At 42.4% G+C, this 26699-nt stretch overlaps 1 protein-coding gene across 1 annotated transcript in view; it reads left to right on the plus strand.

The window, feature by feature from the left end:
• Nwd2 (NACHT and WD repeat domain containing 2) overlaps nt 1-26699 on the plus strand; it is a 158260-nt gene that overhangs the window by 63954 nt on the left and 67607 nt on the right. The window contains exon 2 of the mRNA XM_006974590.4: nt 12677-12765. Coding sequence (XP_006974652.2) covers nt 12677-12765 — 89 coding nt within the window. The remainder of the gene's footprint in view (nt 1-12676; nt 12766-26699) is intronic.

Consider the following 26699-nt stretch of genomic DNA (forward strand, 5'->3'; position numbering starts at 1 on the left):
CCTATAGAAATTTCAAGAAAGTGCTTGGCACCTCTGACCTCTTCTTCTATGTGATCATATAAAGACAGCTTAAGTGTGAAACAGAGAACAGGTCCTTACTGGTCCCTAAATCTATTGTCACCTTGATGATGGATCTCCTACCCACCAGGCTATGAGAAATAACTTTCTAAATCTGGGAAAATGTTTCAATGGGTAAAACACTTGCTATGAAAGCATGAGGACCTGAGTTTGAATCCCCAGTATCTGAATGAAAGTTAAATGTGGAAGCATCTGTAACCCCCATGCCCCCTGGGGGAAGTGGAAGGCAGAGACAGGAAGACCCTTGGATGCACACAGGCTAGCTGTCCTGGCACATGCATCAGTAAACAAGGAGACTCTGTCCGAAACAAGGTAGGAAACAAGCATCATCACCTGAGGCTGTCCTCTGACCTCCATATGGGTGTTGTGACACACGTATGTCTGTACTCACACACATGAACCTGTTTGTACATGCATGTCCAACACACACACACAATGCTCTGAAAAATAAGTAGCTTTCTATTATATCATTCATTTTTATTGTTTCTAAATTTTACCCAATCTAAAGTATCTTCTGCAGCACAAATGGACTAAGAATTTTAGCCAGCTCACCCTCTCCTCCAGGCTCCTATCAGAACAACTGGGCAGACAAAGACGTTTCAAATTTCATTCTCTATTATTTCTATATCTGCTATACATATGAAATCTGGCATTTGAAAATATCATAAGCAGGTCAGGAGTTCATGGGTTGGCATAGAGACCAATATGTTTTTGTTTTCACTAAATTGATTGTTTTGAACAAACAAAGACCTTTTTTTTTGGTGTGTGGTGTGTAAGATGCATGAATGTAAGTGTATAGACGTAAGTGTTATACACGCCCATGCAGAGGCCAGAACAGGACACGGGGTGCTTTCCTTTATTGCTTCCCACCTTATTCCCTTGAGACCTGGCCCTTCACTGAATCTGAAACTCACAGTTTCCTCTTGACTGGCTGGCCAGTGAGCTCGAGGGATCCACCTGTTTCTTGCCTACTCCCACAATGGGCTCACTGACACCAAGTAGCCATGCTTGGCTTTTTATATGAGTGCAGTGATTTGAACTCAGATCCTTACGGTTATACAGTGTCCTTGATCACTAATCATCTCCCCAGCCCCTACAGTTCAATATTTACTGAGGGTTTTTTAATCCATTAAGTTTCCCCATTGAGTCAGTTTCAACCTATCTCTCTCCATTAAAACCAACGACTTGGACACAGTGTGCGTCTTCCCCTGCACATGCTGTGTCATAGTCTGCCGGTGTGTTAGACACTGCTGAGCCTAACTGTGAAGACGAGGCAGACTTCAAGGGCCTCAGCTTTGCTGGGTCAGGACTTTTAATGTGGCAAGCATGCAAAGCACAATTGCTAATAATCTTATCTAACAAATTAAAGCCATGGTTGTTCCCCAAAGCAGTTGTTATAGAAACTATTTTAATGCCTATCTGTATCTTCTTCAGAACTTTTTTTTTTTTTTAGAACAGGAATGCCAAGTTTCATATCATCTCATTTGCCAATTTGTTAAAAAGCATTAACTGTGACATATGGACATTTACTATGTCAGAATTCATACTGCCAAAATGAATTAATTCCCTTTCCACTAGCTGGTGCAATATTTTATGTGAATTTCTTTAAAGTGCATCTCTAAGTAATCTACACGTTTTAGATCCTTTTGTAACTGATGGTGGGTGAATTATTTAATTAGACAATTGTGTTGACAATTGTGTAGCGAAATGAATTTACATAAAAAATGAATTAACAATGTCTTCATTAACAATGTCTTCATTAACAATGTCAAGGTTCTAAAGTGCTTTCTTATTAGTGTGGAAAAGTCATCCAGCTATTATTCTTCCTACCAGTCATTTAGTATTGGTTTATAATAACAAATGCTAAGCTCAAGATCCTCGACATGTTAAACAAAATTGGACCTCAGCTCACTCATCCCTGTTGTTGGACATTTATTGAGCATTTCCAGTTCTAAACCCAGCAAAGGCAGTTTTAGGTAAATGACAGAATATGGGTCAAAACTCTTGCACGGGAATCGCAGGTTGCTTCAACCCCATCCACACACCTTAGGAAGAGGATGCTTTCTGTGATGCTGAGTGAGGAAAAGTCATGGAAGACTCAGAGAGTAGGTGCAGTGTGACAGATGTATTTCCAATTTAGTTATCGCCATCTTAATGTCACTTGGGCTTCCAACCGCCATGAGAAGACCATGCATGCAATGGCTTAAGAATTGTCATTTGTTCTCTTGATATTTTCATCTTTGGTGTGCCAGTCATCAACAGTGGGTGCTAGGTTAGTTTAGAAAAATCATTAGAAGATGGCCAAGCAACACAGCTCAGCACTTTCTGTACAAGCCTGGAGACCTCAGTTTGATTCCCCTGAACCACATAGGGTAGAGGGGAGAACCAACTCTTCAGAGTTATTCTCTGGTCACATGAGCCCTGGCACATGGGCCCTACCCTTCCCCCCCCCACACACACACTAATAATAATAACTATTATTATTACTATTACATATTATATAATATATCAAACATTATTATAATTGTGTGGTTATATGATGTTATATGAGATATTATCATTTATTATTTATTTTATTTCTTAGAACAAAGAGCACAGCCTAGAAGGAATTCCAGAATCACATTTTTCAGAAGTCCCACCCTTAAGCTCCAGTTGCTTATTGTCTGGCCTGGTAAGACTGGCTGTAGCTGCCATTGAAGCAGCTGGGAAGGGGGCATCACAGCCCTAAGTGTCCATCCACCCCCCACCTCTTACCCACTAATGAGATACTAGGAGGAGGAGAAAGGGGGAACACACTGCAGCTCTTGCCTTCTTTTGTTCCAGATACTACAGTGGAACCTGCTTTGGTTTTGTCTAGACAAACTCTGGAAGCAAACTAAAAGGTTATACTAATCTGGATCTAGTTTTTTTACTATTTTAGTATTTTATTTTATTGTGTTTTTCCTAAATGCACGTCTGTGCACCATGTATATATGGTGCCCACTGAGTCTAGAAGAGGGCATTGAATCTCCTGGGACTGGTATTATTGACAGTTGTGAGCTGCTGCCATGTGGGTGCTTGGAATAGATCCCAGGTCCTCTGGAAGAGCAGCCAGTGCTCTTAACTGCTAAACCATCTCTTCAGCCCTAGTCTTAATTTTTTTAACCTTTAGATTTTATTTTTTTACTTTATTTTTTATTAAGGAAATTTTTTATTCATTTTACATACCTATCACAGATACCCCCTCCCCTCCCTCTTCCTGCCCTCCTGCCTCTTTTTTAAGGACAACATGAAAACTACTTCCAGAGTGATGACATATACCAAAATAATTTGCTAAGACTCCCAAGTAAAAGGTCATTAAAAACCAAGCAAAAAAAAAATAGAATGATCATGTAGCCAAATATTCCTTAAATGCTTTGATTTCAGTAAGCAACCTTGTACTCCACATATGAGTGTCTCTCAGGGCAGCAGAGACATCTCACAAAGGAACCAACCTTGTGTAAAGCTCTTACTGTGGCTTATTTTCCTCCCATTTCAGTTGGGGTGGTCTCATTGAGAACCATCTGATGCCACCCTCAGCTCCCCACATATGTGCCTGAGAATCCATGCTAGGATGGAGGCAGGATATGCTGTGATCAGTTAATCACCTGTCCACCAGCTTTTGCCACTACAAAGTCAATGGTGTCCAATAGCACAAACCCCACCCTTCAGCGTGCTCCTTGGTGAAACAAAGTCGGGTCCTGCGCTCACTAAAAAGAAGCAAAGACCACATCACATAGAACCAAGATGCATCTCACTGTGAGGTATTAGGGTGCACATGCTGGTGTTGAGCCTGTGTTTGGTTGTTTGAGGAAACCTCAAGGAAATATGGTTTTACTCTACAGATGGTATGGGCAGAACATACACAATTTCATGGTTTCTCATTTCAGTTCTTATTGACCAGGTGACAAGAGTAGAGAGAAATTAAACATACATCTGGCAAAGAAGAGAGAGGCACTGTGTCAGCCAGGAGAGATGGGTGTCTACCCAGTGGGTGTGCTTCACATGGTGTTCTTATTTCACTTTGGCCAGATGTGGCTATGGAGTTGGCTTGGTTTTGTTTTTGTTTTTGTTTTTTTCACTCCACTGTCTTGGAGTGACCTTACTCAGTATTGCTGTTGCATGAAGTTGCATGGAGCTGCAGCAGGAGAGCAGCATCAGGTGACTTTTAGAGTCCAGTCCATTCGATCATAGTCAGGAACTGATTTCTGTCATCTTGTTGGTTAGTTACTGTGGTTTTATTTTTCCCTTTTGTAACTGATTTAAAATCCCTACTGAAGTGGGTACATGGGCATGAATATATACAGGTAAGAGGATGGATAGACAAGTTGAAAGTAGGTCAGTTGATGGTAGAGAGCTCTTTATTACAATTTAAAGTCTGGTAATGAAAAAATATGAAAGAAATGGTAGAAATGAAAATTACTTGGCAACTTTCATAATTTGACCAGATGAGGATCATCAAGGAATGACTGAGAAGCAATAGTTATAGAGTCCCAAACTCTGCAAAAATAAATATCAATTACAAGGAAAAGTAGTTACAAGGAAAGCATCCACCAGTCTCATATGACGTTGGATAGGACTGTGGTACGGCAGCCACCCTTTGCCTAGAAGTTACATGAGGAATGCATTATGATGATATGATAATTATGATAATTGAGTGAAGTACAGGAGGTAGACATCTGCATAGGCTTATAAAGGCTTAGAAAGTGGTCCTGGACATTGGAATTATTCCACCCAAGGCTCAGGTAATATCGCAGGAGAGGAAGCAGAAAGAATTTAAGAGCCAAAGGAAAAGGTGGAATGTTGTAGAACGCTGTCTTCTGGCATGGACCTTGCACCCTTGGGCCCTCGGGAATTGTGCACAAGACCTGCACGAGAATGGACCCCTCAGCATCATTCCTTGTAGGTTCTTTCCCTTCCTGGGGATTTATAGGCTAGTGGTTGCTGGATGATGGAGTTGGGGAGAAGACATTTTCTTCAGTGGTATAGCCATTGGTAAGTTACCCAGTGTGCCTATAAATAATCCCTCACCCATATTCCTGTAAGTAATCCTAATGAAACCCATTAGTTCACACACCAAGAAAAAAAATGGTAGGAACTTTGTAATTAATTGTTCAGTCATCTTCTATGCTGGCTAGTTTTATGTCAACTTGATACAAGCTAGAGTCATCAGAGAGGAAGGATCCTCAGTTGAGAAATGCCTCTATCCAGCTGGGCTTTAGACAATCCCACAGGGCATTTCCTCAATTAGTGATAGATGAGTGAGGGCTCAGCCTATTGTGTGTGGTTCCACTCTGTGCTGGTGGTTCTGGCTTCCATAAGAAAGCAGGCTGAGCAAACCATGGGGAGCAAGATAGTAAGTGGCACTCCTCCATGACCTCTCTATCAGCCCCTACCTCTGGATCCTTCCGTGTTTGAGTTCCTGTCCTGACTTCCTTTGATGATGAACTGTGATTTGGAAGTATAAGCCAAATAAACCCTTTCTTCTGCAACTTGGTTTGGTCATGGTGTTTCATCACAGCAATAGTAAACCTCACTAAGAGATCTTCCTACAAGCCAAGCTACACCATCTCTTTCTTCCTTCTTAGATCTACCACTTTTTTTAGCTTTGAACTCATTTTGCTTTCTTTTTATACTTCTTAAGATGTACACCTACATTACTAGTTCTAGATTTTACATTTCTGGTGTATTTTGAAGTTCTAATTTTTATTTTTCTAGCCATTATCTTCTCTGCCTTTCATAGCCCTTGATGTGTACTTTTATTTCATTGAATTTAAAAAGTTGACCTTATCTCAAGTGTCCTTCTTTGATGTCTGGGTAATAGCATCAAGTATTTAAAGTTTTATTGAAATATAGAAGTATTTTTGATTAATTTACAACTTCCCAGAGTTTGAACTGTCAATTTCTATTTTAATTATGCTTAGAGGATGTACTTGCAGTGATTTCAATACTGTTAAATTTATGAGGCTTGTTTGTAATGTAGCATATGGCCACCATGGGAAATGATCTGGGCGTACCAGACAGGAATGTGCTGTCCTTGAGTATCTTCTGGGTTATATGAGTGCCAGTTCCTTCATAAGCATCTACAAATGTTAGGTCCTACTTCTGAATAGAATGACATTAAGTCTCCTCTGGCCATGTTGATTTAGAATTCAGTTTTTTTTTTTTCAACAACGATTAAGAGTCAGCCATTATAGTTAGGTTACCAAGCTACCAGGCTGTTATTAGAACATTTGTTCCTCCTTTTAATTCCTTAACTTTTTGCTTTTTATTTTTAAATCTTTTACAAATTGCATTTAGTTATGGGGTGGGGTTCACGCACATGTGCATCTGTTCCTGCCACAGCACGTGTGTGTAGAGGTCAGAGGTCAACTCTAGGAGTCAGTTCTCTCCTTCCTACATGTTACCCTAGGAAATCAAATTCAGATCAGCAGGCTTGGCTGTGAGCTCTACCTGCTGAGCCGCCCCACCAGCACAGTTTCTGTAGTTTAAGTAGTTTGGATTTGTCTCTGTGAATGTGTATTCACTATAACTGCCATGTCACATGTCCTTTGGGCTCCAGGAGTATGTATCAAAGCCTGTTTTGATAGTCCAGGTAGCCAATCTGCTTTTAGGTAGTGAATACTGCGTCTTTTCCAATTCTTTTTACTTTCAATTTCTGTTTCTGAACCCCAAGTGTATCTCTTACAGATTGCAGATAGTTGTAGATTATATTAATAAGTTTTTGATTGGGAACCAAACCTTTCACACACAAGCCTCTTATAAAACACTGTCTAAGCCACGGCTACTCTATATTCTTTAAAGCACATTCGGTACTTGCTTTTCCTGAGTTCTTCATTTCGGTGTGCAGATTCATACTGGTGCCTAATGTTGCATCCTTTCAGTTTATAGGCGTTTCTTTGGTTGACTTACTACATTTTAAGTTGTTTTCTTGATAACATTGTCAAGTGTGATTATTGCTGATTAGAAAGAGGACCCACTGTGGTCCTCGTGATGCCATCCTATCGTCTACTGGGTCATATCAGCCCAGCTCCATGAATGATTAATAATACCATCAATGTAACCTGCTATTACTCAGAAGTAACATGAGAGTTTTATCTATGCTAACTTTTCCAAGGAAAAAATTCTAGTTTATTTTAACATTCTTATTATAATAACATCTATTTGTACAGTCATTTATCAAGTATTGATTGTGCCATGGAATCTGCCCTAATTTCCAGAATGTGAACATGAATGAGAAATTCACTGTCTTTGAATTCACAGTTTAATGGAGGGAATAGCTAAAAATATTAATTATAGTAAATTATAAGAGATCAGTATGTGATGTCTTACAGGGTTAAGCAAGGTGCTGCGGGTGCTCTGGAGAAGGTCTGTCTGACCCTAGCAAGAAGTAACAAAGTGTGTTGTCTTTAATTGGTACTCATAAAGGCCAGCCACACAAAGAGGGTGTGATAGATATGAGCTTCTGAGCAGGAAAAGCAGCTTGTGTGAGGACAGAACTCAGGGTCAAGTAGCATGAAAACATGTCTAGAAGACACACGGTAAATGGCAATAGAAAATGAAACTCAACCGGAAGACACATTTTCAAATGCTAAGCATTCTACTCTTCAGCCTCTGGACCACCGATGTCCATTAAGGCCTTAGATGATCAGTGTAGCTTTTGCTTTTGTTTTGCCTTGGGCTTTATCTCTGTTTGTTACATAGTGCATCAGGAAATGGTACCAAAGAAATGCAGGTAACAGTTTAGAGACGTGGGAGGCTTTGGATTCTTCTGGTTGAAAGAAGGAAGGTGTGGAACAGATCAAATTCAGAAGACATTGATGGCACAAAACTGACATGGTGTATTAACAGTGGCAGAAGAAGGGCTGAGTGATGGCTTGGGTGTGGACGATTTATTAGAAGGCCACCAAGAAAGTACAGTACTTGAGGAAGTTAATATAAACTTCCCTGAAGAATCACCAGCCAATGAGCTAGGATACAAGAGAGAATCCAGGAGACAGCCTATGTACAGAATGCTTGAAGACAGGAAACCTTTGGTGACTCAGTGGTAGAATTCTCACCTGCCAGAGACATTGGAGCCAGGAGTCTCTTAGCCCAGTATGTGTGGTGGGTCCTGAACAGATATTCTGATCTCTGGCAGGGTTGGAAAAATGACCTGATCTAATGTCCTCAGACTCAAGTTTGGATGAGGTAGGAACCAGGTGAGGTTCCCATCCAGGATGGTCATTTCAGCACTCAATAAGCCTGGAAATAAATCTTACCTCTTATTGGGGTAAAATCAACATGGTCCAAAGATCATAAAACTTGATTAATAATTCTCCCCAACTAATGTGCTTCCTGTGGATAATTCAAACATTGCACATAGGCCTCTATTAGCTCCGAAGTCACCCAGGAACTATTTAGTAAGAAGCTTCTCAAACCCTAATTGTTATTGGAGCCACAATATAAATGCAGCTTTTCAAAGAAGTGATGAACTAAGCAGAGGCCTAGGGAACCTAGTGACTATGTATGAAAAATAAATCACAAAGCACCTTGCCTCTGATCTACACTTTGAGGTCTCTTTTGATCCATGAGATTCTGTGCATTCCTTTTTCCTGTCTGTGACATTCAAATATTTTTAATTACTAACCCTCCAGATTTGCTGTTGGTGTGAATCAGGGCCTTTTTATTTAATTAAGCGAGCTTATCTGTCAACCCTCATAATTAATCCATCCTATCTTAATTACTTTTCCATTTCCGGATTCAGTCATCATATATTAATATAAATGTAGGAAAATCTGAGTCATTTTAGTGATAGAAGGATGTGGAATGCCTATTAGATACATTCACACACTTCCTTCACATATTTAGAAAGGTTCAAAATAACTTAGCAAAAACACATTCATATCCCACCAGAAACTCACAAATCAGAAAGGAAATCCATATTTCAATTTATTTATTTACCTGATGACATCAAATATTTAAACTCTGCCATAGAGTTTACAAAATTTCACATTCTCTTGCTTTTACATCTGCCCAACAAAGACTTGTAAAGCAGGAAGCCTTTCTAGGGATAATTGCAGGGTCACGGTACCCATTAGTTTACTTTTGTACTGATTTATGTGTGAATTCATAGTCATAATCAGTTATAAATCACTGCAGAGATGAAGCAAAACAAAGTCCAAAGAATACACATTGGCTTCTGTAGTCCGTGAAGGAAGGTAACCTGAGGATCATGGGTAGATGCTGCTGCTCCCAGAAGCTATAAGTTATTAAACAGTGCCAGGTATGAGATTCCTTCTAGTGAGTTATTGGTCAGTGAGACTCCAGACTCCCTGAAAAACAGTACAGGCTGTTGTCATGGCTATTGATTGCCCACTAGAATCAGATGGTAAGACCTTATTGCCAAAGACAGTACATAGGACAGAGAAATCAAGCTGTAACTGAGCTCAAATGCTGTGGGATGTTCTGTATGTCCTGTGGGAGCCCGTTCTTGGGTTCCTCGTGGCTTTACCAGCAGTTCCACATAGAGGATGATTAGGACCATGGGCCTGAGTGCAGGTGTCTGAGATGGTCTGCACTCGGCTGTGCTGTGGGATGGTCTGTATGTCAAATTGCTCTGGTTGGTCAATAAATAAAACACTGACTGGCCAGTAGCTAGGCAGGAAGTATAAGCAGGACTAACAGAGAGGAGAAATAAAAGAACAGGAAGGCAGAAGGAGACACTGCCAGCCACCATCATGACAAGCAGCATGTGAAGATGCCGGTAAGCCATGAGCCGTGTGGCAAGGTATAGATTTATGGAAATGGATTAATTTAAGATATAAGAACAGTTAGCAAGAAGCCTGCCATGGCCATACAGTTTGTAAGCAATATAAGCCTCTGTGTTTACTTGGTTGGGTCTGAGCAGCTGTGGGACTGGCGGGTGAAAGAGATGTGTCCTGACTGTGGGCAAGGCAAGAAAACTCTAGCTACACTCAAAGGTTCCACCCTGCCAGCTAGCTTTTACCACAATAAAGAGTGATATGCAGGCTGTTGGGGGAGAAAAGTCATCAAGGGGCCAACCAAACTATCACACACTTATGGGTGACAACACCAACCTGCCAATCATGATGAGACCCCTGGTGCAGCAATGCATAATAGTTACGGGGGTAACCTACCACTTCCTGGTTGGATTTTAGGCCTGCTGACTCCAAAAGAGAAAGTCATACTCTAAACTTGACATTTTTTTTTACTGTTGTTCTTGGAGGGACTGAGGCTGAAACCAGGGCCTTATTCATGGTACGCAAGGTCTCTAACTTCAGTATTTTTTTTATTTCCCACCTTCCTTAACCATAAAGTACCACAGGGATTATATTCAAAAGTCGATTCTTTTCACCGATGTCTATTTCTGTAGTTAAAGCAAAGTAACCCTTGGTATGGCTGCCTGAATGCAAGTCTGAGTTTGACTACTTAAAGACCATCTAACCTAGGGCACCTTCCTTAACCCTTCTACCATTTGGTTTCTTCTAATTAAAACAGGAAAACCCACACATGTTGCTTTTCCACAGAACCATCATTAGAAATTGCTTAAGAAAATGCACACAGAATTAGTCAGCACACTAACTGACTGTCATAAGCACTCAATAAATGTTAGTAAGTAGCTCCTACATTACTCTTTTCTTCCTGGCTATTGCACATCAAACTCTTAACACCAAGAAATAAGAATTACAATAACAGTTTTTTAATGTTCCTCATATCAAACCATAGTTATTTCATTCATCAAACATCAATTTTTAAAATTTTAATGGCAATAACCCCTATTTAATAATAGCTCCAGACTTCCATGAACTGTAGTATTTGTTTATATTTTGGATTTGGGGGACAGGGTCTTTCTTTGTAGCCCTGGCTGTCCTGGAACTCTATGTGTAAAAAGATCATACTGGTCTTGAGTTCACAGAGATCCACTTGCCTCTGCCTCTCAAATGCAGGGATTAAAGGCATAGGCCACCATACCCAGCTAGGATTTATTTTTTTAATGACCTTTCAGTGATTTGATTTTTAAAATCTACTAAGGCTTTTAAGAGATATTGACTATTATCAGCTTTATTACAAAGTTAATGTTTTCAGCTTTCAAAATGGGTCAAGGGATAGTGGGTTTCTGATCCCAAGATTACATAAATCATACAAAAGCTTAATGTGCTGCCTCCAGCAACGCTGTGACACCACAAGACTTGCTCAGCGTGGTCCTCCTGCATTCTCTTTCCCTTTAGGCTCTGGACCCCATTGACTCTAAGGTGGGAAAAGATCCTATTTGCCCAGGTCACAATTTATCTGAAAACCTTGTATTCCTCTGCTTCCGACTTCCCTGTAAACACTGGCTTCTGCCATGTTGCAGAGCTACAGCTGCATTTTAGACCCATAATTGGTTATTTGCTTCTCAAAATAGGCTTGAGAACAGTAGGAAAAATAGGGTAGGTCAGCACAGCATATGGCCGAGTTTTCATGGACAGATGTGCTGGAGAATAACAAGGATATTCTTTTAAGTTATTATCTTTGTTATAAATGAGATCTGTGGACAGTTTGTATTGTAGCTGGGATTGAGGTACATTTAGCAAATATGCTTTCCATGAGATACCACATTAACCCAGTTCTTGAAGAATGGTTCTTGTGTTTACTGAAGTCAGGCAAGCAAGCAACAGACTCTTGGCAGCAAGAATCTCAAGGAGGTCATCACTAATGGCAGAATTTTGGCGTTTAGCAACACAGAAAGCTTTGGAATCTATCTATCATCTATCATCTATCATCTATCTATCTATCTATCTATCTATCTATCTACCTCTGTAAAATGTTTAAAATTAATCACATAATGCTTATTGAGCAACTCTTCTGGTTTCAGGTTCTCTATGCTTCCTGCATTTTTTAATAACTGGGAATAAAAATATTTTATTTCAGAGCTCTTTTGTGATATAGCATTTATAAAAACAGTTTCTGTCTGTGATACAGCAGAACATCCCTAAGCTCCGGTGAGAGATGTCATCCTGTTGAACAGCTGGACTACTGACTCTACAGACAGTGAGATCTGATAGTTGTTAATAGTGGTTTCCATCATGTATTATTCCTAAATATTGTACTGATTACATGGATTCTGCGCTTAAGTGTGTAAAAAGCTGATTTATTTCTAAACACTATAGGACATAATAGTATAGTCCATATATTTGCATATTTATAACTAAACCAATCAATCTGTATAATTTCAAATGCTTGTGATGTATTAAGCTCACACATCTGTTAGCCCAACAATGTTTCCTTCTCCTTCCTCCAAAGACAGTGGGGGCATGGATATGGAAAAGTGTAAACACCTACCTGGGCCATGAACAATCAACTCTAAGTTTACAGCCTTGCTGGCCACACAGAGCTGGCAGGTGAGGTTTTCAGCCATCCCTTGGGCTTTTTTTGCACAGGCATAGTGGATGGATCTCTGTAGAAACAGTCCAGCAGCCAAAGATCATATCGCACCTGAGGCCCCCATCTTGATTACATTTATATTATTGTTTAGTCCTTCATTTTCCAAGCAATATGTATTGGCATACTCATTTGTTTTGTCTGTTTTCTGTTATAGATACAGGAGCAGAGCGGCAGGCATTAAGAGAAACCGTGTATCCCAAACTGCGAGAATTCTGCAGAGAAAACTATGGGTTGGAATTTCAGGTAACAGTCACCTCTTTTTCTCTCATCAGGATAGGCAATGTTTGCTTCTTATCACAGTGCAGGTGCTACAAAGACATCTTTTTCTTTCTTTAAATATGAGAAAAGAAATGCATGAAAAAATGGAAATGACTTAGTTAATTTTGACAGTTTCATATTTATGCATCTCTTTCTTGGACTCTGCCTGGTATTTCTCATATTTTCCTTCAAAGCATTTTTTTTTTTATTTTCCCTAGTCTCTCTTCTTACCAACAAAGAAAAGTTGCTGAAACTTAAGCTATTGTCCACAGGAATATGTTGCATCTAAAATCAGGATCAACTTTTACAGTACTTCCTTTCAGCAAGCAGACATCCCTCCCCTCCCTTATCCTAGCTACCAGTCTGTGCTTGCGTGGGGATTGTCTTCTTCCCTACATATTTCATTGAGGTACCTTTGGCTAAGCCCACCCCTGTGTGTGTGTGTGTGTGTGTGTGTGTGTGTGTGTGTGTGTGTGTGTGTGTGTGTTGGTCCTTCAACGACAGTAACTATGCACCTCGTTACTAAAGCTCACCGACCCCAGCAATTTTGTTTATTTTGCCGCATGACAGAAAAATGCTGGAAATATCTTGGACACTCAAAACCTGAAGTCAGTGGCTTCTAAAGCAAATAATATTACTTATTCAGAAATGTTCGCCTCATTTGCCATGGAAAGCTTAACTGTCAGGTGCTCTCAACTTGGTGTTTACGTGTCAGGTGATGAATATGTAACAGGGCTTCGAGGGAGAAGAGTACATCACATGCCATTGTTCGAGGAAGAAAATTTCACCCTCCATTTGTTACCTCCTGGATAAAGAGCTTATCTCAGTACACCTCATGATGGTTTCAAATATGGTTTCGGAAGTAATCAGCTCTGAATGGCTTCAATCTTGGTGAACATTGTCAGTCAGCAATGAGCCATTATGACACACACTGAGCAGTTACCCATAAGTCACCATTTCCTTGATAAATGGGAAACCTAAATTAAATCCTTTGACATGACTTCAGCAGTGCCTTCTCTGGGGATTCTGGCCGTACTGATAACAGCTCCCCCAGTCCTTACAAACGCCCCAAACTGTCAAGATTCCCAAGGACTTAGGCATTCTTTGGGGGACTCAATTACTCCAGGGAGAGAAAAGTATCTGGGCCTGTTAACTGGGGCTTTGAGTTTGCGGTGCATCATTTCTGTCAGCAGAGGGAGGAAGGTGTTGAGTATGGAACAGCCTCCACAAAAAAAAAAAAAAACCCGAGGCACCAACCGGGATCAGCAAAGGAAGAAAATAAAAGGAATAAAAGTGTGTTTTGTAAATTAGAGCTAGCCATGGGCAGAGACTGAAGTAGCCAGAGGAAGACTTCAAAAGGACCCACAATAAACTGATGGCTGGTGGGCGGCAGCCCTCAGTGAGGTGTAGGGTGGAGGTGAGTGCACACAGCAGTGAGCACACAGCGGACGTGAACCCCAGAGTGCCTTTGCCCGCCCATGCTAGAGTACAGCATCTACACCAGGCATGGGCATGGGGTACCTGTGAGATGGTGCTGAGCTTAGAGCCAAATACACCAAGTAGCGTCTGCTTCCCAGCTGCTAGCGTAGCAGAAGCCCAAACGCATGTTAGCTGAATCTTCCAAGAATGTACCTCGTGCCGCCGCTCTCTGTGGGCAGTTAATTATACATCTTCTCCTGGAAGGTATGTTTTCTAGGGAACTGTTCTCTTTCCTCAACTGCAACAAGATACGGTCCCACGGAATTCATGAGAAACTGGCTCTTCTTCAGTTATGCAGTGAGCCTAGGAGAAACACAGCTTGGAGTCCTCTGGACACAAAAGCCTCGTCTGCTCCCACGGTCCTTTGCTTTGGATGTTCTTTCCCCTGGCCACATTTCTCTCCCACCCACCCCTCTTTCTTGGCTGGTTCTTCCCATCTTTGCCTGCTGGATCCTGCTCTTCCAATCTAATCTCAGATCTCTCTCCCCTGCTTTCTGACTACAACTCTATGTGCCACTTTGTAGTTCTCAAACCTTGAAGACCACCCCCCCCCCTCTTAAGTTGGCCCTGGCTATGTTCTGTGCCATGAATTCTCACCCCTTCCTCTTCACAGGAATGCTTTCTTTCCATTCCTCTGCCCTCCACTTTTTGGAGGCACATACTTCAGGACCTAAAGTCAACCCCGCATATCCTTTTAAAGTCACATTATTTTAGCTCTCTCCATAGTGTGTGCCACTATCAGATATTTTTCTTGTTTTCTTATAGATTGGCTTTCTTATCTCTTTCCAACTAGATTCTGAGTCCCACAATAAGAAGCCCTGGCCTGTCCTCATGGTGGCTACATCCCTCATGCTAGGATGGTGCCTGTTATCAGGAAGACCCAATAGAAACTTCAGGCATAAATGTGAATGGAGAAAGAGAAAGTGTAAACTTTACCCCATTAAGAAAAACTTCTCAGCTCACCCTGACCCTGACAAGACATGCCACATATCCACCCTGCAATCTTCTGGCTGTTGTACACTGGTTTAATAAAACTCTGATTGACCAGCAGCCAGGCAGGAAGTATAGACACAGGGCAAGCAGACTAAAGGAATGCTGGGAAGAGGAAGAGCAGACTCAGGAGTCGCCAGCCAGACACAGAGGAAGCAAGATGTGAAGGCAGAACTGAAAAGAGGTATCAAGCCACGTGGCTAAACATAGACAAGAATTATCGGCTAATTTAAGTGTAAGAGCTAGTCAGTAATAAGCCTGAGCAAATGGCCAAGCAGTTATAATTAATATTAAGCCTCTGTGTGATTATTTTATAAAAGGCTGCAGGACTGTGGGTGAGAGATTTGTCCTGACCACAGGCCAGGCAGGACACAGAAAAACTTCCAGCTACACCTGTGCATAATAATCATGCACTGAATTCATTCAAAAGGAGTGTATTGAACACTGGTCATGCACTGGTTGACATTCTAAGTGCTAGAAACACAGAAACTGAGCAAACAATCCCCCCTCCATAGAAGGGCCAATATTGGTGAGGGAGGCAGGTGATAAGCAAATTCCAGGGGTAATAAATGCATCTTATTGAATTAAAGCTGTATGAAAAGAAAAAAATGAAGATGGCTTAGGGGACTTAGAGAAGGCCAGGTGGCCAGAAAGGACTTGGTGACAAGATGATATTTAAGCAAATATCTGCAGAGAGTGACAGAGAAAATCATGCAGATGTCTGGAGGAGGAGTCCAGACATAAGGAACAAGAAACGAGGCCTCACGAGGGAAAGGGAATGTTTAGAATAGTCCATGAACAGTAAAGAGGATAAGTATGCCTGGAGTGGGCAAGAGGACTAATTCGAGAAGACATCAAAGTCAGATCACAGATGCTATGGGGCATGATCAAGGACTTGGAATTTTACTACGTGAGAAAGGAAAGGTTCAGAGAAATGCCTCAGTGGGTCAAGGCACTTGCCATCCAGGCTGGCAACCTGAGTTCGATCCCCGGAAACCGCATGGTGCAGGGAAAGGAATGGCTCCCACAAGGAGTCCTCTCACTGCCACCTGTGCACATGGCGTGTGTGTGTCCACATCCACACATGCAGGTGCATATATGAAGTGGGAACGACGACAGGAAAGGCGGCTGCGATGTGGGGTACTGTGCAGAGCTTTGCTCGGAGGTAAAGAGGACGGCAAAGGGAGATGGGGGAGAAGGAAGAAGGTAACACAAACAGTGATCACGGCAGGACCCACAGTAGCAGTAGAGAGAACAAGACAGCGGCCACTTAGATCAGTTCCTTCCACGGCTAGAAGGGCACCCAGCTTCCCCATGCTCAGACAAGTAGCTCACCATAGTAAGCAATTGAGTAAAATCTTTACTGCGATAGATTGATAGACCACGGGACTCTGCTTCAAACAAGACAGAGAAAGGTGGTAAGAATCTTCTATTTCTCTCCATGCCTTTTATCTGTTAGCCTATGGGGCCAGGTATTATTTTTTCATCTACACTGAGATGTCTAATGTAAAGGTGCAAGTGTGTGTCTAAACAGCCGGCTCATTGGATCTGTCAGCATTCGAGCAGTGCCGTAAGCTACTGAAAACTGGGTGGATGCAACTGGAGAGAGGTGGGCTGGGAGGAATACAGGCATGCTGGGGCAAAAGTAAGTGCTGGGGACTCATGCTTCTGCAGGTGGACACCCCTGTTCTCACTGTCACATCTCTCCACTCCCTCTCCTCCAACCCTGGTGTAACTCAGGAGTAAACAGCAAGCACCCTCTCCGGTCTCTTTTCTCCTTACCCGGAAGAGGTCAGAGGTCTCTGAGGAAGAGACTCACTCTTACTTGTTCTTTTGAGGTGTGCAGAATCTGTTTGACATGAAAGGTGTTATCAGAAGTGCATGCCGCAGAGCTACATGGTCATTCTCCTTGAGTGTGTCTACGCACCGTCTGTACCTCTGTAAATGCTTTATTATTAACTCCCTGTTGCTTCAAGTTTTTAATGAACCTGTGGGGGGTTCTCTCTTTAAATGGGCCCATCTCTCTCTCCAACTTCAGCTCCCCTGCTTTCCAGTGAAGCAATCTCTCATGACTCCAAAGCATCCCTCCCGGCTACTCTCTGAACTCATTTAAAGATGCCCACACCTCCCAGGCCGACCGAGCCAAAAATGAATCTGGTTATGTCAGGATCTCTGGAGGAGGTTTTTAATGGACCCGGGCACTGAGGGCAGTTAAAGGCAGGTTTCATGTGAATCCAGCCACTTAGCTTAGGATCACTCCTGAAGAATGTCTTCTCAAAGCCAGTTTATTAGTGAACATCCAGTATTTGTCTTTGTTCACTGGAACAGCTAAAGTTTGTAAACTACTGTTTCCAGTATGTCTACCATCCAGTAAATGCCAAAGACTTGCCAAGTCTACCTCCTTAAATATTTCTCCAGTCATGCTCCTTTGTTCAAGTCTGTGTGACTGTCATCTTGAAATCTCCATAGCTACCCGGTTTGCCTCCAGCCCTTCCACCTGTCTACCCACCTTACCCGCTTAATTCACATTCCACAGAGTTGCTACAGTGGTAACTCTGAACCGTAAACCTGACTCTTTCACCTACAAGACACACCCTACACTTCTTAGCAGGATGTTCAAGGTTTTTCCTTTCATCCTGCCCACCCTGATGTCTTGTCAATTTTCCCCACTGGCAGGTTATCCAGGGCTTTCTAAATTACATTCACTTCCCCAGACTCCTCCCAGAACATTCACACTTGCTATTCCTTCTGACTGCATGCTCTGAAATTACCCCCTAGGAAAATGAGTAGAAAATGTGGATTGATTGATTGACTGTGTGTGCGCGTGTGCGTGTGTGCGTGTGCGCGTGTGCGTGTGTGCGTGTGCGTGTGCGTGTGCGTGTGTGTGTGTGTGTGTGTGTGTGTGTGCGCGCGCGCACATACATGTGCATGTGTGTACAATGCATACATGTCAGAGGGTTGGCTACAATGCAGAGGCCGGAGAAGGACACTGAGTATCATATCCTCTTCTATTTCTCTCCATGTTATTTTTTGATACAGGGATTCTCATTGTCCTGATTAGTTTTGGTGTTTTGTTTTGTTTTGTTTTGTTTTGTTTTGTTTTGTTTTGTTTTGTTTTGTTTTGTTTTGTTTTGTTTTTGTTTTGTTTTGTTTTGTTTTGTTTTGTTTTGTTTTGTTTTTGTCAACTTGAAAAAAGCTAGAGTTTGAGAAGAGAGAATCTCAATTGAAAAGATGCCCCCACCAGACTGATCCATAGGCAAGCCTGTGGGGCATTTTCTTGATTGATGATGGATGTGTGAGGGCACAGACCACTGTGGGTGGTACTACACCTTCATCAGGCAGGCCTGAGCTGTATAAGAAAGCAGACTGAGCAAGCCATGAGGAGAAAATCAGCAAATAGCACTCCTGTATGCTCTCTGCTTCAGCTCCTGCCTCCAAGTTCCTGCCCTGCATAAGCTCCTGCCCTGATACCCTTAGTGACAGACTTTATCTGGAAGTGTAAGTTGAAATAAATTCTTTCCTCTCCACGTTATTTTGACCATGGTGTTTTAGCCCAACAATAGAAACCCTAATTAAGACACTCGCTGAACCCAAAGCTCACCATCTCAGCTAGCCTGCCTGGCCAGCAAGCTCCCATGATGCATCTGTCTCCACCCTACAATGGTCAAATTACAGGCATGCGTGGTTGGCTCTCAGTCAGGTGCTGGGTACTAGAACTCAGGTCCTCTTGCTTTCACGGCAAGTGCTCTTAGCCACTCTCAACCCAAGATCCATTCTTTAAGGGTGTATAGTGCCTTGTTCCTGACTTTTAATAGAATGCCACACATGAAACTTCAATCATGTTTGTAATTCCCCTCCTCCACTAAGTGGGAGCTCTCAGAAGCCAGCAACTGTGTTATTAGAGCCTCATATTATCACCTCTTACAATATCTGGCTTATAGGGCCTGTATAATAAATGCTGGTCGACTGAGCTGAGTATGTGGAGAAAAGGGTGAGACACAGAAATGGAGAATCTCTGCAGAGGTATAGAAAACAGGAGTCACCCTACACATTTCCTGATAATGTATTTAATCCAGATAATGTATATTTAATATTATACTTGAAGCCAACATATCCAAAACACATTATCATTGTAAAAAGTGTTCATGAGATACCTTACATAATATTTTTATCCTAAGTGTTGAATCCCAGTGTATAATTTACACCAAAGCACATCCCAGTTTGGACTGGCCTCTTATCAGGGGTTAGACAGCTGCATATGGATAGTAGAGCTTCCAGGCTGGGCAGTGCAATTTTAGATGGTAATGAGCTCCTGGTGGGATATCCTGACGGGAAGAGGTCAGGCTGCCCAGTGACAGACTTCCAGCTGACAGCAACAAAAATAGCAATTAGGTAGATGAGCAATAGATGGAATGAAGCTCATTTATACTTGATAAGGATCCAGAAAAATTAGAAAGAAAATAATTGTCCACCAACCAAAATAGTAATTTAAAATTTCCCAATTCTGTTTTGTCATCACATTGATAGAACGTATCATCTGAAGTGGTTGATGTAGTTAATTCGACTTTCAAAGGCACTGTTTTGTCTTGACTTAGTGGCTATGGACCATGATGCAAAAGGACTAAACCTTAGCGAGTCAGAGGATTATTGCTTGAAATTATCTCAAGTCAAAAGAAGCACCGGATGGTCACACTAGCCCCTCTTATTTCTAAGTCTTAAGTTAATATCCCCTGTCTTATGAATGCCATTGGCTACCTTTTGCACTATTACTAAACACTGCTGCCAAGGTAGATTTCCCCACATGCCTTTGCCATTAAGTGGACTGATTTGTTCTCCCAGAAGAACTCCTCCCCATGTGCTGGCTCTAGCCTTTCTTCACTTCCTGGGACCAGGTGGCTTCCCAAGAATGCTAGGAAATCATGAGTGGAGCCATCCCCTGCCAGCAGGGAGATCTTACCCCCATGCCTGCTTTTTGCCTGGGGATGACATTGGGTTGGCACTCAAAGACACATATAATGGATGTTCATCCCTGGTGTAGGTTCCACCTTGGTGCCCCTGGCAGCACAGGTCTAGATCTGCCCTCTTGATGGCCTTCTTTCCTCAATCTTTATCTCTTTAACCTTCTGTCAGCATAGAACTGTTTTTTTTTTTCACAGCATCATGCAAACCATCATGCAACCATCCATAGTTGCATGAGGACATTTCTGTTTTGAATATTCTATCTTCAAAACAGAACCCATTCTTTTTCTTTACCTAGTTTTCCAACTGCTACTATTTCCCAGTCTCTTAAGACATAAATACCTTGCTCGTAGTCAGTCTACTCTTCCACCTTTCTAAGCCTAGCTCTAAGCTGCTAGTGCTCCCTTTGACTCATCTGCTATGGTACTCCCAGAAGGTCATCTTCTTTCCATTTCATAAGTCCCTGCCTGGCTTGGGCGTGAAAGTCCAACAGCTTTTTCCCTGACCTCTCTCTGCCTTTGTCATTTTGTTGATCGTGTCTAGACTGTACACAGCTGCTCAGACAGTCTTCCTTGAAACAATACTCACCAGATTTCATTGATTCTCAGATGCAGGGCTTTGCACATTTATGACATTTGAAATTAGAATTCAAGACACATGTAGCATCTTTTAACTGACAACACATTTCTTTGTTACTGACATATATGATTCCAGAGCTGCCTGCATTGATGCTACTGTGCGGTGCAGCCTGTTACATCATGTACAAACTATAGAAGCAGCAGCATGGATTTTTTTCTGTTATATATACAAAGGTTGAAATGCCAAATCTGCAGATTTCCAGTCTTGTACTCTAGGCACATTGCTTGACATATGACCCGTGGTTGAGTCCTGCATAAAATGAATGAGTCAGTGTCTACCTGCCAGCAGCCTTGTGGGAATTAAGTGGAAGAACACCGAGTGCCTGGCCCATGATGACACTTGAGCAATGCTAACTTCCTTGTCTTTCACACTCTTTGCTCTATCTCTTCACTAGGAACCAAGTATGGAGAAGGGGCATACAGTCCTCTCTTGGCTTTTTGAGTATCGTAAAAGAACTTTGATCTAGTTATCTCAAGGCATTTGTCTCTCTAAGGCAGTAGTTCTCAACCTCCCTAATGCTGTGAACCTTTAAGATGTTGTGATGATCCCCAAGCATAAAATTATTTTCAATGATACTTCATAACTGTAATTTTGCTACTGTTATGAATCATAATGGAAATATTTGATATGCAGGATATCTGATATTCCACCCCTGTGAAAGAATCATTCAACAACCCCCAAGGGGTTATGACCCACAGGTTGAGAACCACTCCTCTAAGGGTTATGTTGTATCCAGTGTAGAAGGAATGTTGATGGAAAGAATTTTCATAAAGCATTTATTACATCAAATACAAGAAGGCTTGATGCAGCAAAACAAAAACTACTGTAGCCTGTCCTGGTGCGACAGAATACCTAAACAGACTAATTTATGAAAGATAAAAATATTTCCTTGCTGTTATATGATCTGGAAAAGCCAAAATCAAGAATGTAGCAGGTTTGGTTCCTGGTAAGGGTGCAGCTTCTGTCTCCAACATGACACCTTGATGCCTGCATCCCCTGGGGAGGAGGAACACTATGTCCTACATGGTTAGCAGTGGAAGAGCAAAGAGGTACCTCCCCTCTGCCAGTGCCATTTTAAAGCTTTAACCTATCCAAAGAAATGGAGCCCTCATGGCCTGCAGACCTCTCAAAATCCCGCTCCCCGCAGCAGTCATGGTGGGAGTGAGTTTTCAGCACGCAAACTCTGACCTTTATTTCTAATCTTCTGAACACTCTTTAGCAGGTTGGCCAGTCCTGTGAGATGCTGCCTCTGGAGCTCTAATTTACAGAGGAGAGGGTGGAGGGTTTTGTTTGTGTTATTTTATTGTAAGAAGGCAGAGCTAGGATCTACCCAACATGGCTATTGAAGGAATAGAAGGAGATGAGGGGCTGAGTTCAACAGACTTGCCCCATTTCCTTTCTGTGAGCTTTCCTTCAGAAGGGAGGTGAGTTAGGTAAGTGAAAGTAAACATATAGGTCAGTAACTCCCTGCTCTGTTCTCTACAAAAGACACTAGAAGGAGATCACCCTACAACACTTTGCCCCTACAATGGGCACACCAAAGTCTTAGTCAAAAATGACAGGAAGCTGTATAGTCAAACTCTCCCGAGATGCCCTCAGGTACTAAGTATCAAATGGGATAAAATGACCTGGGGTGAGTCAGATGAGAAGGGCGAATGGAGCGTGATCCAAAGGCTTGGAGGCTCTTTATCCAGGGCAGAAGTGGGGGCTGGTCAGATGAAGAACACCAGCCCCTACCAAGCTGACGGGAAATGGCCAGTTCATAATCTCCCCCTTCCCCAAACACAGTCCTGACTATCTGCATCCAGATATGCACTTGGCATCCACTGCAGCTGTGCCCAAGAACTCCCATGTTTCCCCTTCAGGAGGTGAGGTCCCCTGGACGTCATCTTAGTGAGCAACGGGGAAGTCAAGGCTTGCCACAAAGGCTCCATGAATATGTCATTCTTAACTAAGTTTTAACAAGACAGAACTAAAAGCCCTCTTTATCCTACTAAAGCAGGGCATGGAGATTTGGGCAGGAAGCCCAAACTGGTTTTAAGCAAAGTAATTAAGCAGCACTGTCTATGTACATCAAAGTTGCAGGCTGCATTAAATTTTGTGAGCCTCAGATTAGCATGGCCTTACAGATGCTTAATGTTTTTCTCCCCTTGCTTCCACATTCTCTCACCAAAGCCTTCAGGCTCCATCAAGACAGTCTCTTCTACACACATTTTTCTTGTTTTGTTTTTTAACTACTTGTTCCATATACAACATTTATTTGATGTATCTTGGTCATATTCATCTCCTACTCTCTCCAGCCCCACTTTACCCCCAACATATCTCCTATATCCTCCCCAACTTTGTGTCTTTTAAAATAACCCACTAAATGTGATTAGTTCTACCCATACATTCACGTGTATGGAACCAGGCACTGAAGTGTAGGAAACCGACCACCGGCCAGCCGGAAGAATTTCCTGATCCATCCAAGACTTATTTCTCTATGTCCTAAAGACTCATGGTGTCTTCAGCCATAAGGTCTTTTCTAGCAGCAGTGGGAAATTCAGAGCAAGAGCAGAAGCCTGTCTTATTTGGGGTGACATCTTCATGTAATAACCCATGTCTTCAGGGATCAGCGTTGTTTACACTTGTGGGACATCTCTGCTCAAGCTCCTTCTTTTGTAGTGCTTTAATTAGCTTAAAAACTCACGGGGTTTCACATGGCTTCTTCATACATCCTTAATGTTTGGGCATCTACCCCCTACCTCTCATTTCTCTCACCTCCTGCTCCCATCTCCACTTAAAACTTTAGCTCCCAATACTCACAGATGATCTACTAACCTCTTTTATTATAATTTTTTTTTTCACTTTGGTTGCAAGAACATAGATTCCCATGTCATTTCTTCATGCACACTTCATTTCTGTTAACCTCTCCCCATATCCCACCACCAACTGCCTGCTCGGGAATCTCAAGATGTGCTTTGTCCCCAGAGTTACCAACAGTCCTTGCAGGCTTTGTAATTGACACAATCTGTTATGGTGCCCTTGGTCTCCACTGCACCTTGTCAACTAATCACCTTTCTCTATTTCCTATTTATCTAATGGATGCTTCTGTCTACCGGGAAATGCACAGCTCTTCATTGAATCGCATCACTCCACTCGGGCCAGAGGTCTAATTTGTTTAGTCACTTCACATTTTGGTGCTGTCCATCAGAGCCGAGCCAGACCTTCCCAAGTTGATATTCTCTGGGAGTATAAATGTGTTCCATCATCCATCTCCCATCATCGCGAGAGAGCCAGCTTATTAAAGAGAAAATAAATAAGGATGACAACAGGCAAGGGGAGAAGGAGAGTGTGTGTATGACCTTCGTTGTCTAGATTTAATCACAGTTTCTGCAGCACACAGTGGCTCCTCGGCATGGTCAAGCCTGACTTCTTATACAATATTAATACTGCTCATTTTTGTTTGTGCTTAGGGGCAATCTTGATATTTCTCCTAAACATAGAGTTGTGGCATTGTGGGAGATTCAGAAGAGCAGTTATTCCTTGCTAAGCATTCATTTCTGTTAAACTGTGACTGACTCATTTATCCCCAGCAGTGGAAATCCCCCAAGAGAATTTGTCCTTCGGTAAGCAGAATGAGAATAGTCCCCAATTTTCAGATGACATTTAAGTGTCTCAATGGGATGCACTCACCACAAAGCCTTCTGCAAATCCTAAACATGTAGTCATCATGTTTTTCATTGTTACTTTTCCTATGTTTACAGGAGGACACTTTAACAAACACTCAAAGAGTAAAACTTGTATGAAAGGTTCACTTTGTCAATAACTAGGTAGAGACCACTGAGAAGCAGCTAACTCCACTTGGCTTACCTATGAAGTAAAGCACTGCTTCTATCTGATCCTTACGCTCTTCTGACCCCCCAAAGTTTATATCATGATCTTAGTATCTGTACACATGCAGGCTACCACACAGACTTGTGTCTTTACATCGCTGTCATGTGTATTAAAAAAGTCCATTCAACCTCCAACCCTCTTTAGAGAAGAGGCTACGTAGCTGTCCTTTAAGGCCAAACATGCACATGCGAGCACACACACAAACACACACACACACACACACACACACACACACACACACACACACACACGATATATCGATACATCTATATATTACCTCCTCGCAAATGTCTACTCTTGATCCCATGAGTCAGGCTTCTTTGGGGGGGGGGTCCTCAGAGCCCTATCCTCATACCTTTGGATACTTACTCTGATGATTAATATTGTCAACTTGAAAGAATCTAAAATCCCATAGGAGACAAATCCCTAGGCATGCTTGTGAGGGATCTAGATTGGGTTAATTAACATGGAAAGATCTACTGTAACTGTGGGTGGACCCATCCTCTAGGCTACATTCCTGGACTACAGAAAAAGGAGAAAAGCCTGCTGGGCACCAGCATTCATCTCTACTTTCTAACTATGTAATGCAATGTGAGTAACTGTCTCAGGCTCCTGCCGTGATGGATTTCCCCCTGAACTGCAAGCAAAACTACACCCTTCCTTCCTCCCTTCAATTGCTTTGGTCAGTTCTTCTGTCACAGCCACGAGACAAGTAACTAAGACCTTTAGTGAGCCCACGCTGCCTCAGGAAGAGTGATAAGTATAGCAGTGCTAGTGTCAAACAGTGTCTGACCCAGGGTCGCTGAATCTCACAGGGCATGGAGTCATGAGCTGGCACTGACCCATATGAGACTGCCAGGGAGATTCAGGTGCTGTGGGCATGCATCATGGGTGAAAAAGGCCAGTGCATACTGTCTAGAACTATCAGAAAGGCCTGCCTATGTCAAACCCTAAAAGTTGGGTGGATGAGGAAGATAGAAAAATACTACAGAAAGAAGAAACACATTCTCATGGGCAAATTTGGAGAATGACAGAGAGTATACTACTTATCATGGACTCACCCTGTATGTTGTGCATTAATTTGCTTAATCCTTGCTAAGAGCCTGGACATAAATTCCATATTTCTTATATTTGGGTGAAGAAACCTAGAAATATGAACATAAATAGTGGCTGAGGACCTGCTATAAATAAGAAGCAGAGTCAAGTTGTAAACCAGTCGGGCCATGCTCTTTCTCTCCCTGCGCCCAGCAACCTCTCCCACCCTAACATTCATAGGAACTTGCGTATAAACCTACCTAAGTATACACGGAGTAGTTTGCCAAACACGTTAAGAGCCCCAGCTCAAATCAACCCTTGCTACCTCTCTGACTCAACAAGTTTCTTAACTGATCTATCCTTCCACTTTTCCTCTCTGAAGCAGGAAGCCATTCTAGGCTGTGTTTGGTAGTTACAGTTTGGATATAAAACGCTGTGCTTTGGTTTGTGTGCTTGAAAACTCGGCCTGTAGCCAGTGGGACTACTTGAGGGAGGGTGTGGAACCTTTAGGAAAAAGGTTTCTACCATGTAGGAAGAGCCTACATGGTAGATGTCTGCCACTAGCAACAGACTTTGAGAGCTATAGCTTGTTACTCTCAGCCCCCTCCCCGGTCCCACCCCCTCTGCCTCTCGCTGCCATTTAAGAAGCCACTGCAAGATCCTGCAGCCATAGACTGACCCAATCCAATGTCTTCCCCACTACTGTGTCTCCTAGTCTGTGAGCCAAAGTAAACTTCCTCTCCTTTAAGTCGTTCCTGCCGGGCATTCTGTGACACTGACAAGAAAAAACAGCCCATCAATGGCCGAGTCATGTGATTTTGATCCTCAAAAGCTCATCTGCCTGTAGAATGGTCAGCGGGCTAGAGGGCGTGGTGGTGCAGAGGCAGGGAGAGAGCTTTGGGGGCTGCAGTGGTAATGCAGGTGTTTGTGCAGTCAGGCAG

The sequence above is a fragment of the Peromyscus maniculatus genome, chromosome 10, assembly GCF_049852395.1.
Source record: "Peromyscus maniculatus bairdii isolate BWxNUB_F1_BW_parent chromosome 10, HU_Pman_BW_mat_3.1, whole genome shotgun sequence".
Lineage (NCBI taxonomy): Eukaryota > Metazoa > Chordata > Mammalia > Rodentia > Cricetidae > Peromyscus > Peromyscus maniculatus.